Raw genomic sequence first — 12295 nt, 5'->3', positions numbered from 1 at the left:
AGTTCCAACCCAAGCATTAATATGGGGAGAATGGAACTGGGGAGAAATGTAAATTCAATATGAAGCAACTCATACTTAATTATAATTTCAAGATTTCACTGCAACAACAGAAATTTAGATTGTAATTGAGTTGAATAGTGTGCTCGCTCAAATCTTGAAAAGACCTATATCTTGGCAAAATGGTTGGCTAAGGTGCAAGTAACTACAATTTAGATGGTTCTAGAAGGCCCAAAGGAGTGTATTGACCATGCAACATAGATTTTCCACTAGTGCTATATGTATGTACTCAAAGCAAAACTCTAATATGCAGTGTTATATATGCAGGTTTTATAAGATAAACTGCTTTTTTTTTTTGAAGATTTTATTTTTTTCCTTTTTCTCCCCAAAGCCCCCCAGTACATAGTTGTATATTCGTTGTGGGTCCTTCTAGTTGCGGTATGTGGGACGCTGCCTCAGCGTGGTTTGATGAGCAGTGCCATGTCCGTGCCCAGGATTCAAACCAACAAAACACTGGGCCGCCTGCAGTGGAGCGCACAAACTTAACCACTCGGCCACAGGGCCAGGCCCTAAGATAAACTACTTTAATTGGGCATGTCATCCAAAAACCTAAAGTTGTCAATTAGCATTAGTAGTCGTTAGCTCCATAGAATGTCATTTTTTTTTTTTTAAGTATAAGGATTAAAATATAATGCATGTAGTATTGCCCTGGGAAGGGTAGCGTCAGAAGAAATGCTGTTCTAGATCATTCCTTGGTCAGTTATTAAGGACAGCTTGGAAAGGGAAACATGTCTTTCATGAGACCAATATTCATAACTTCTGAATGTATCTCTCCAAGTTTAACCAAGAACATTACATTTAACATGTGACGTGCGAGGTATTGCTTCCTGAAGTCGTCAGATTCTTGGAGTAAGGCACAATGGCTGTCAGTATGATAACAAATTTAAAACATGCCTTCTACCCACATAGTCTGTATAGCACATCTAAAGACCAGACTAGCTCATTTGACGCAATTGGAGAAGAATGCCGGAAGCAGTCAGGGAGGGCTTTGTGATTTGAGGTAGACCTTGAAAACTGGGTATGATTTCAAAAAGTGGACAGAATGGGAAGAGAATGGCATTATTCAGAGGGAAGAGTAACATGAACCAAGACACAGTGTTGAGAAAGAACCTAGTAGAGGGAATGGGAAGGCATTGATTGTTGTGGGAGATAGTAGAAAATAAAATTGAATCAGCCAGCTGAGTAGGCCGGATAATAGAGAACCTTTAAAACCAGAATCTTTGTCCACTTGGTTTGGTAGACAATAAAGAAACCTTTTGGCACCTGTACAGAGAAATGTCATTACTTTTTCCAGTATCATGCCACCGAGGCTGTCGTTTGGGAAGGGAAGGAGGGTAGGGTTTGAGTCATTCTGTAGTTCTTTAGAAACAGGAAGAACCTAATCATAATGATTGTGTGGGTGAGTGTGGGGAAAAAAGGGGGTAGAAATTACGAAGAAGTTGTGCTGCCCTGTATAAGAACATGGTTGCCAGAGAAATGCATCAAACATTTGGTGTCAATAAAAAGTAAAAGTAGAAGACGATGTAGAGAAATCACAGCTTTTGGACAGATATTCTCAAAAGGGAAATGTTTCTCATGCATCTAAAAATCTTATACATGCAGTCTTATGATATTGTAATAATACTGTACATAGTCCAGCACCTGTTCATTGTTACAAAATGGAGACTCTCCAAAATATCTAAGCTGGCTTTATTTTTAAATAACTGGAGTTAGTTTCTGCTTCTCCAAACCTTGTTGGTCTTTTTGTTTTAAGCAAGTCTGGTCACCAAACAAGCAAGTCTGGTTGCCAAACAAGAAATAAATCACACTGTCCTGCATTTCTCAAAGAGTTAATCTAGCTAGGCAAGACAGAAACACACAAAAAGTAAAATAGGTGTATCAGACACTGCCATGCAATGTCACAGCACAGGAATGCTACAAATTCCTAGGAAAGAGAGAGTTGATAATCTGTAAACTTGTGAACGGGTACCATTGCTTTTCTCTCTAACAGAAAAAAATGTCTGACCACCCTTCTTACATCTTCTAAGAAAGGCACATGCATGTCTATCTACTTCTTTCTCTCATTTGCCTCATGAGCTCATTCTGCTGTGGCCTCCCTAGTTCTTTTGCACACTGTCATGCTTAAATGTTATTTCTTATGGGCATCTTTAGGGTTTTTTGAGCATTTCTCAGAGTCCTGAGGCAGATAATCAGACGAGCTGACTGGGCATATAAGGAACTGGTATCAAATCAAACTCCAGGGGACTTCTGCTCTCTAGTCATTAGAAGATGGGAGTTGTGTTTGCTGAGGCTCTAGGAATAAGAGGAGTTTGTCTTCCCCCTTACTACCCCAGCATTGTCCTGCTAAGTCTCGCCTTTCCCCTGCCTCCTTGTCTCAGTGCCACTCTCTTCTCCCACTCTGCTGTAAGCAGGCAAAAAGGTCAACTGACTGCCCGAATTTTACTCCAGGTTAAAGAATTTAGATAATGGCACATGTCTTGGTAAGGCGAATCACATATGCTGTCCTCAACTCTCTCATCCCCAGAGAGGAACAAGCCTAAAACTACCTGGACATTTCCTGGGGCTCCCTTTGGTCGTGCTCCTGTGCATCACACTGTTTCTCTTAGCTCTGTTCTTTAAGACTGAAATTCTTCGTACTTCAAGGCTTGGCTACCACTCTTAGACCATCTCTGCCCGTTTGAGTTTCTGGAAGAGAATGGACCTTTTCTCTGGAAGTTCCTCATTCTTTCTATCCTTCCCCTCTCTTGCCCCCTATTTCACCACTTCTGTTGAAACAACTGTTTCAGAAACCACATTCCCAACTCAAGCGCCCTCTGAGCTCTGCTTGCGTACACACTGTTTTATTCCTACTTTTTCCTTCTATCCCTTGCCCTAAAGCCCACAGGGAAATTGGCCTTCCGCTCTTTGGCCTTGACCTGATCACAAGCTTCCGTCCCACTTCCTATCCTTCTGGGAAATAAGGTTCTAAAAATGGACTCCCACTCTCCCTGCCTTCCCCTTAGAAGTCCCATCCATGAATTGATAGAGCACATTTGCATGTTATCAGTAATCATTATCTGTCTTATGGTGTCACATTCAAAGTATGTAAGTTTGTGCAGTTGCATTTTACTAAGAGCTCTGCTGTCTTATTCGGAGACTGGCCCTCAGGTCTGGCTTACTCTGGGAACCTTATGTCTCATTCATTCAAGACTGGACTTAGATGTGAATGTGTACTAAATATAAATAGCACATTTAAAAATTTTTTTATGGAACTGTTTTGCTAGACCATGCTAACGAGTCAGCCAGGCTGACTTTCTGAGTTTTGCCAGAGCTCAAGTTTGACCTGTCTGTCTGGAACTGCTGTGTCTGACCTGAGAGAGTGTCTCTTTTAGTGGTAACAGCATTGATGTGCTGTGGTTCTTATTCAGGCCTCCAGGACTTTTCACTAATTCAGGATCTACCTTGTTTTTGCCTGGTTAAAACTTGGTAATAGTAAAATTTATAGTAAAATACTCATCCAGAAAAATCTTTGTTCGCTGTTCACCTATTAACTCTGCTTTCTTTACTTTCTTTTCAGATTTGTCCAATATGTGCGGCATTACCTGGAGGCGATCCTAATCATGTCACGGACGACTTTGCAGCTCACCTTACACTTGAACACAGAGCCCCTAGAGACTTAATATCCTTTTAAGAGGCAACAAGGGAAAGAGTTGTTTATAACGTTTGTCGTTTTGATTATTTGTAAGCATGATATCCCCAAAGAGAAAAACTAATCTCCAAATTATTTGAATTTATTTGACCTTTCTCTAAAAGTGACTCAGTGTTGAGGTGTAGTTTCTTATTTCTCTTTTTATAGACTTTGACTGTTATGTGAACCATACTCTTTAAGTGAAAGTTGACTTGTGCATGATCTTTAGTTCATTACAATCCGATTTTTTTTTTTAAGATTTTATTTTTCCTTTTTCTCCCCAAAGCCCCCCTGGTACATAGTTGTATATTTTTAGTCATGGGTCCTTCTAGTTGTGGCATATGGGACGCCGCCTCAGCATGGCCTGATGAGCAGTGCCATGTCTGCGCCCAGGATCCGAACCAGCTAAACCCTGGGCGGCCACAGCGGAGCACACGAACTTAACCACTCAGCCACGGGGCCGACCCCTTCAATCAGATATTTTAAAGATAATTTGACCAGATTGTAAGTCTTCAGGATGGTGTTTTCATACAGAAGAGGAAAAGTGCTAACGCAAATTAAAGTCTAGTTAATTAAATATGAGGAGGATTTATTTGCTTCCTCTCCCTTTCTCTATTGCCTTACCCTGTTGTGGGTAGGATGTGCCGGGATGGTGGGCAGGTATGCATCTTGGGGCTCCTTTCCCTTGACCTTCTCCAGAGAGACCTGTTTCCTGCCCAGTCTCTGAGACGGACAGCGTGAGGTCCAGCTCTAAATTCCTGTCCTAAGCCTATCTACCAACAGTTCCTAGCAGTGTTCCTTGTAATCTCCAGGAAATTACTGGCCCACCAGAGCAGTTAATTCTGTAAACTCAGTGTTTCTGGTTTCAGGTTATGAATTGCTTTCTAAAACTATCACCTATTAACTTAGGGTTTTGTTCTCATGTAAAGGTTTCAGTTTCATTGCAGGTTGAAGTAATTCAAGAGCTTATCAAAACTTTTCTGTCTGCCAGATTTTCTTCTGATTCTTTTGATTGCCTCCTGGCAATCATAATTCAACCTATTGACGAAGAAACTGGTTTGGTGGTTTTCTTATCCTACGGCTCCCATCCCTTGCTCACAGTTCCTATTTTTCTAATTGGAAATATGGCCCTGTACAGTTAGGGGAAGCTAAGTGGAAACTAATGGAAAGATAAAGATAGGGAACCAACCTAAGAAATGAGTGTCAGTGAACTGAGGAGACTACTTACTCTTCCTCTCTCCTCAGTGCAGGCGACACTGAAAGCAAAATAAAGCAAGCCGTGAATTTTTTTTGGAGAATAAGAAAACCCAAATGGACCAAGAACACTTAAGCCTTTGAAGTCACTTTGCATTTTGTATAAAAGAATCCTCTAACGATACCCAGAAGGGTTATGCTTGATCCATGCTTCTCTCCATCTTCATGGAGAAGCTAAGCAAAAAATTTAAAACCAAGCTTACATCCTGAACTTTTTCAGCGAGTTCAAGGGCCTCTAGTGAAATTGGTATCCATTCAATAGAATGTCCCACATCATCTACATCCGTTTTTGTGAGATATTTGTAAGAGTTTCTGGTTAGCAAGACATGAAATTATGCAAAATGTAATAATAAGAGAAAGGGTATGTTACATTCTAGATTCCTAGCGAGTATTACCATTAAGTTCTAGAAAACAAAATGTTGGCATAGCAGTTATCCTGAAAACATACTAATTTTTCAGGTTCTTCAAGTGCTACTATGTGGCGACTTTATCTGTTTGACACGAGGGAGTGGTTTCTCCCAGCCTCTTAAGTGCCAGAACTTTTTTTTTTGCTATTTTGATGGAACTCTTCCTAAAGTGTACTTTACACCCAGCTACTTTTTAAAAACAAAATATAATGATCATAACATCACTTTCTGTAGAGCCCAGGCCATCATCGAGAGAACCACAGTGAAACAATGCGCGTTATGGTGGCGCCTGAGGGCTCCATGGAGCTGCTCACTCTGTCCCTAAATGACCATCTGCTAAAACACTGGGAAGCCAGCAAAAAAATTAATCTTATATAGCTGTTCTTTTTGCTGCTTTGAAAGAATAGTCTCTTTTCCCACAATATCTGGCTTTTCCCACACACACGTTTTGCCTGTGTGGGCATACAAGGCTGTCTTCATGAGTTTTGGCTGCTGTTTGCTGCTTGGGCTCTTCTTCAGTCTGACTCGCACTCAGCCGTGTAAGATGGTTGAGGCTGCTGCAAGTTTGACTTCTTAATAAATGCGATGTTATTCTATGTGTCCACTTCCGTAAGACATTTAAATCTAGTTTTCTGCTTAGCAGCAGCATTGAAAAAGAACTTGAAGACAGAGATTAAAATAGCCAAAAGGAGTCTTTTACTCCTGAATTTAAATTATCTGAACTGTTCCTTTCTCATTATATATGATAATTGAGATTTGGTTACCTTATATATTAGCACACTTCTCCCCAGATAAAAAAAAATGATGCATATTAATTGTGGTTCCTGAGATATAAACATTTAGGAAATCCAGTGCTGGGATTAGGGTAAGGGACTATCTCACCCAGGTCTCTGACCAGGCACCTCCTTCCACGTCGCCTGGCACACTTACGCTGGTTAGTGTGGAGGGAGCCCAGGAAGACATCTCTTCCTCCCTGGAGAAACTGTTTTTCCCTTTGAAAACACACACACATATAATATATACACGCTTTCACACATTGCTTTATATTTAAATGTCTTTTTTAGAGTTAATAGCCATCATGGTCATGATATTTGCATTCTAAATTACATATGCTGTTCTAAAATGGTGAAAATTTAGAAAATCTGCATGTCTATGTAGCCAGGGCTCAAGTGTCTTTTTTCTTGCTGTGAAATACTCGGGTCCTTTTCTTAACTTTGGAGTTATGATGAATCGAGTGGCGTTCGACATGTACGTAGAATGTTTCACCCTGGCCGGGGATTAGGAGGTCCTCGTGCTCGTAGATCAAACATGCACTTTACTAGCAGTTCTACTGGTGGACTTTCTTCTTCTCAGAGTTCATATTCTCCAAGCAATAGGGAAGCCATGGATCCTATAGCTGGTGAGTTAGTTTCACGTTAAGACAGGAAATGGCAGGGGAGGGCGGCTCCTTTAAAATGTTTTTGCAGGGTTTGTGTTCTTAGTCTCTTATCATGCTCCTCTGTCCTTCACAAAGTTCCCAAATATTTTATAAGTATAAAATATTTAAAACTAGACAACATAAAGTAGTTCATATTATTCTGGCGTTTCTTTAGGTACTTAGAGGCGTAAGATAATAATAAATGGCTTTATGTTCTATTTGTGGCCTCCGTTGAAACCCCAGACAATCATAAAAGATTTCAGTATTGAAAGACCCCCACAATTCCATGATTCAACCTCTATAAGTACACAGATAAGAAAACTAATTGATGACTAAAGAATTAAGCTCTTCTTGTGGAAGAAAGTAAAGCAGGAATTTCTTGTCCTTGCTTTGATTTTTGAACTAAATTGCTGTGGAACATACTGATAAGTACATGTTTTAATAGCTTGGAAAATCCTACTAAAAAACAACAACATCTGAACATGTAGTTCGTAACTGAGTCATTGGGTCTAATGCGTGGCCAACCTGGGAAATTGGCAGCAGAGCACAAGGGTCGGGAGTCAAAACAAATTGTCAAAAATCACCATAGCCTGAGAATCTGAGAGACACACCAAGCGCACACAGGCGGTAAGGCTCTGCAGAGCCTGTACAAGTTCTGAAACGTGTGCACGTGGTGGAACGTGTCCCTGGAAACCGTGGTGCGCCTTGCAAAGCACCCTAGAACACTGCTGAGTGTGAATCTTGTGATAGAAACTAGGAGTGCTTCTACTCATAAAGTGTTCTTTAAAATGTGAGAGAGACAGTGTGAAATCATAATTCCAAATGTGCTTTGGACATTTGGATGTGTAATAAGCCCAATAAATGGAGTTTTGCTGATTTAAAAAAATATTCTTCATCCAAAGGGAATATTTTCCTGTGGCTCTAAAAGTTAAAGTAATTTCTAGGAGCAAAATTCAAAATTGAGGAATTTTCTCCATTATTTCTATTTTCTCTGTCACTGAAAATTAGTTTATTTAGTGATTGACTATATGACAGAATGGTCTAAGAACCCCTGCAATAAAGCAACAGGGAGCAAGAAAACAGAAACATACCTTGTCAATGAGTTTTAATGGTGAGCAGCATTTGCCCCTCCCTGATGAGAAGGCAGCGACACAGGTCCACATTGCTCTTGATGAGTACGGCCTTATTGAAACAAGAGCGTCTGGATGGGAACAAGCCACTAAATAGGCTGTACAGTGTGGAGCCAGTCAGCCTTACTGGGTGTCGCCAGTGGTACTTTCAAACGACAGGACCAGCAAGCACCAGAGAGAGACGGCAGAGGCAAATGTGCGAGGGTCACAGTTAGACGTGATCTGGGTCTCTTAGATTGCATTCTAATCATTCGTTCAGTCAGCCAGCCAGTGTTTGAGTGCCTGCTTCTTGTCAGGTTCTGTCCGAAGAGCTGGGTATGCTGTCAACAGTAGACTTGATCCCTGGTTTCGTGGAGCTCATGTTGAGAGGGCTTATATGATGATTGGACCAGTAGATGAACCACTTTAATCTCCTAAAATACTAAGAGAAAATATAACTAAAGTAGTCCATTAAGCAAATAATTTAAAAAACAATCTCTATTATGTTTTGCTTAAAACAAAAATAATAGTATGTGGGTTAACTTTCATATATACTTGCATTCCCTATACACAACAATGCTTACCTCCAGGAGGCATTGTAAAACATAGTGAGCTCCAAGCTGAGACTCTGTGTTGCCAGGAGTACCAGCCTGTTGATCCTTTTCGATGTTCCTCCAGTAAAACAGTGATCTGTAGCGTTTTCTCTTGCTCGGTACTTTGTCAACATTAATCGTCTTCCTTTCCATTGGCAGAGCTTTTATCTCAGTTATCGGGAGTGAGACGTTCTGCAGGAGGACAGCTTAATTCTTCTGGCCCTTCCGCTTCTCAGTTACAACAACTGCAGATGCAGCTGCAGCTCGAACGGCAGCACGCCCAGGCGGCACGGCAACAACTGGAGACCGCGCGCAACACCACCCGGCGTACTAACACAAGCAGTGTCACCACTACAATCACACAGTCCACAGCAACAACAAACACAGCTAACACAGAGAGCAGTCAGCAGACTATCCAGAATTCCCAGTTCCTTTTAACAAGGTAGTGCATATATTAATACAATTTTTGTTTGAGAAGTAATGTTTTATTAGCACTGTGCAGTTTGAAATGATCTTTTCTCTTTTGTGCTTCTCTGTTCTTAAAGTCTCTGCCTTTGATCAAACTGTTAAAACTCACATATCTCTAATCAAAACTGCATATTCAGTATTTCCCAAGGAATAGGAAAAATAATAGTTATTTTAGGTAAACTATTTTAGTTATTTAAACTAAGTGGTTTAAATAAATAGTTTAAATAACGAAATAGACTATTTTAGTTATTTAGTTGTCTAAAAAAGTTATTTTAGATAAAGTGGGAATGCTAGTGGTCTTGTTCTAACGGTATATATCATCATCTGATATGAGTTTCTCTTCCCCATAAAACTTAAACACCATATCATTACATATATGGGTCATATTAGATACATTTATTATCATAATTAACATTGTTTTCTTTTCATTGCCAATTTCAGTCTGCTGTGAAATATAAAAGGTATAAGAAAGGATTTTCATAATGCAGTGGTGGTTTCTCTAAGAATTTCTGAAGAAGCAGGATTTAAATTCTTACGGTTGGCACACAAAAGTAACTATTTTTAAAAATAGTTTACCATGGTCTGAATAATATTCAGTACACACAGGAAAAAGCTCTGCTGGATGGAGTAGAGCTTATTTGCTTCTGAAACTGCTGTTAACAATTGAATATATTCCTCTGCCAGAACCTCACAGGCAGAAGAAGAAAATTAGTGTACTATGTCAGTTATTTCCACAATGCAGTGTGTATAGCAACTGGATGTTTGAAAAAAATATTTTCATTTCTGTATATATTTCTTTTATCTCATACTTTTGAATATCTCTGTTAGTACAGTGGTACATATGTGTAATTGTAAATAACGTATTGTGAATGCAGGATAAAAAATGTTAGGGAACCCCTGCAGACAGGGTCCCTGTCTAGAATCCCAGCTTTGCCACTTACTAGTTTGGACCTTAGGCAAGTGACTTCACTTCTCCAAACCCCAATTGTATCATCACTATCCTTTGAATCTTGCCTCGTGACAGAATTATTTTGAGGATTAAATGGAATTACTACTGTGTGTATGGTCTGGCTCAGTATCTGACATATGGTAAAGGCCCAATTGATGGTACCCGTTATTATCATTTGTTACGGATCTAAGGAGGAAGTTTCAAGTAGGGAATTACCTTTGGATTATCTCTGCGAAGTCAGTAACTGTGCTGGTTATTACCAGAAAATGTTGCTTCAGCATAAGAAATCGCACAGCCGAGGGTGGATCCGCCCTGCTGTCACGGGCCGACCAACAGCAGGCCTAGGACTTGCTGGGTCTAGGTTCCTGCCTCAAAAGGAGACTGCCAGTGTGTGTCCACCGAGAGTTCACCGACCTGTGGGTGGATTGAATGTCCTGCCACTGCCCTTTGGAAAAGATATCCTCCCACCCTGCCCTGTCCCCCCTCCCCCCCAAACTCAGTGGGCTTGATCTGGGATTTTTCTCTGGTTATTCTACACTAGACACCCAGCTCACAGGGCATGGCATGGGTAGCCTCTGAGTGCTTTCCTTGGCTTCTGCTTGTCTTGAAGGGTTCTCTGATTCTTGAAGGACCCCTTCTGTCATCTCACATTATACATCATATAGTCCCTCACAATTTGCCGACCACTTTCCACAACTTTCATTCTATCATTTGCTCCAGACTCATATGATTTACCTAAGGCAATATTTCCCCAAAAATATTCCCTGAACTTTATATATTCAGTTTCTGCCCTAATGAGTAAGTTTGGGTAAAACTAATAACAAAAATAAACAATTGATTCTTGGGCTTTTCAGAACTTTAAATATATTAAAGTGCGTTGTGAATCTTCAAGGCAAGGAGAGCGGCTGCGGTGTTTCCCGGGGAAATCCTGGGCTCTGGTCTCACTGCTGTTATGGGCTGTGCATAGGGCTTGAGGCTTCCCTTTGGTCTCTGACCAGGAGTGGTTCCTAGCCATATCCATGTTGCCCTGGAACATGGAGGATGGGCATGCAGTTTCTTTGGAGTCCAAAATGGTTAACCTTTAAAAAAGTGATTGTTTCAGCACCTCTGCCAGATTCCAGTCTTTTGGTAGTGGAGCCAGCTAGTTTTGCTAACCCCAATTTGAAGATCCTTACAAACTTTGCAGTTACTTCTAGATCCCAAATGAAATTTGACCCATCAGGAAGTCTAACCAGATTTTATCAACCCCTCAGGAATGAAACATTTTCTCATGTTCTCATTTCTTTCCTAAAAACAGTAATATTGGAATTACATGCTCTCCAAGGGGTCAGGGATCTCAGCCTGTATGTTTCTAGTTTGCCTGCTTCCCATCTTGTCTTCCGTACATCCTTTATCTTTCTAGAATAGGTTTGACCTTAGGTTTTTTTTTCTTTACCAAAGTCTTTTTCAAAAGCTAAGGACGTGGAGTGCATTGCAGTTCTTCACACTTTTATAGTTTTGATTGAGAATGTGTAGCCTATTGCTCAGTCTCCTATTCCATTAGATACTCTCTTGTGATATTCTTAATTTGCTTTTCACCGTGTCATCAGTCATTTCCTTTCAATGCGGATTTAATGGCTTTTTGTAATTACCTTCCAGATTCTTTTGCTTTCTTTAAGTTCTGAAGTTTAGATCTTTTTAATTTGTTTTCTGAGCCATAGATCTAGTCATTCAGTGACTTTGAACTTGATAGCTATGGGATTTTGAACACGTTACTTAACCTCTGCTTCCGTTTTCTCTTCCTGTAAGATATTGATAATAATAGGACCTAACTCATACGAGTTGAAAGCACTTAGAACAGAGCCTGGCCCTAGTAAGTGCTCAGGATGTATCCTCCTTGTTGCTTCGGGATACCCCTGGGCCTCCAGCACAGACAGGGCAGCAGAGCAGGTGCCGGTTGGTCGAGGATCGTGGGCTCTATGTGCACCTGGTTCTCTGGGGGAAGCACCTGGCGTCCATGCCTGCTGGGCCTCCTTTCACTGTCACCATCTTCTCCCTGTTTTGTTACTTTTCCTGACTCCCGTGTGGCAGCTAGTTTCCCTTTCTTTACCACTAAAAATATAGAGAAATAAAATCAAAACTGAAACTAAGCAGAAGTTTGCTTAAGTCCTTTAACAAGTTAGTAACAAGAATTCGACTCTTAACAACTGCCAGTCTCCATGCAGATGAACCAACTTCCCCAACACAGTGCAGATCTTACAAGTGCATGTGTCAGAGGAGCATGCCACGCCGTTAACCTCACGCTGGCCCCGCCACACAGTCCTTGGTAGGGGAAATGTAGGAGTGAGTGTGTGTGTGTGTGTGTGTGTGTGTGTGTGTGTGTGTGTGTGTGTGT

At 40.8% G+C, this 12295-nt stretch overlaps 1 protein-coding gene across 1 annotated transcript in view; it reads left to right on the top strand.

Annotated features, from left to right (window-relative positions):
• KCMF1 (potassium channel modulatory factor 1) overlaps positions 1-12295 on the top strand; it is a 65817-nt gene that overhangs the window by 52035 nt on the left and 1487 nt on the right. Inside the window, exons 4-6 of the mRNA XM_046661620.1 lie at positions 3614-3715; positions 6610-6784; positions 8664-8946. Of these exons, the coding sequence (XP_046517576.1) occupies positions 3614-3715; positions 6610-6784; positions 8664-8946 (560 nt within the window). The remainder of the gene's footprint in view (positions 1-3613; positions 3716-6609; positions 6785-8663; positions 8947-12295) is intronic.

Source organism: Equus quagga, chromosome 5, assembly GCF_021613505.1.
Source record: "Equus quagga isolate Etosha38 chromosome 5, UCLA_HA_Equagga_1.0, whole genome shotgun sequence".
NCBI classification, from domain to species: Eukaryota; Metazoa; Chordata; class Mammalia; order Perissodactyla; family Equidae; genus Equus; species Equus quagga.
The sequence above is the reverse complement of the archived record's forward strand: the minus strand, read 5'-3'. Positions and strand labels throughout refer to the sequence as shown.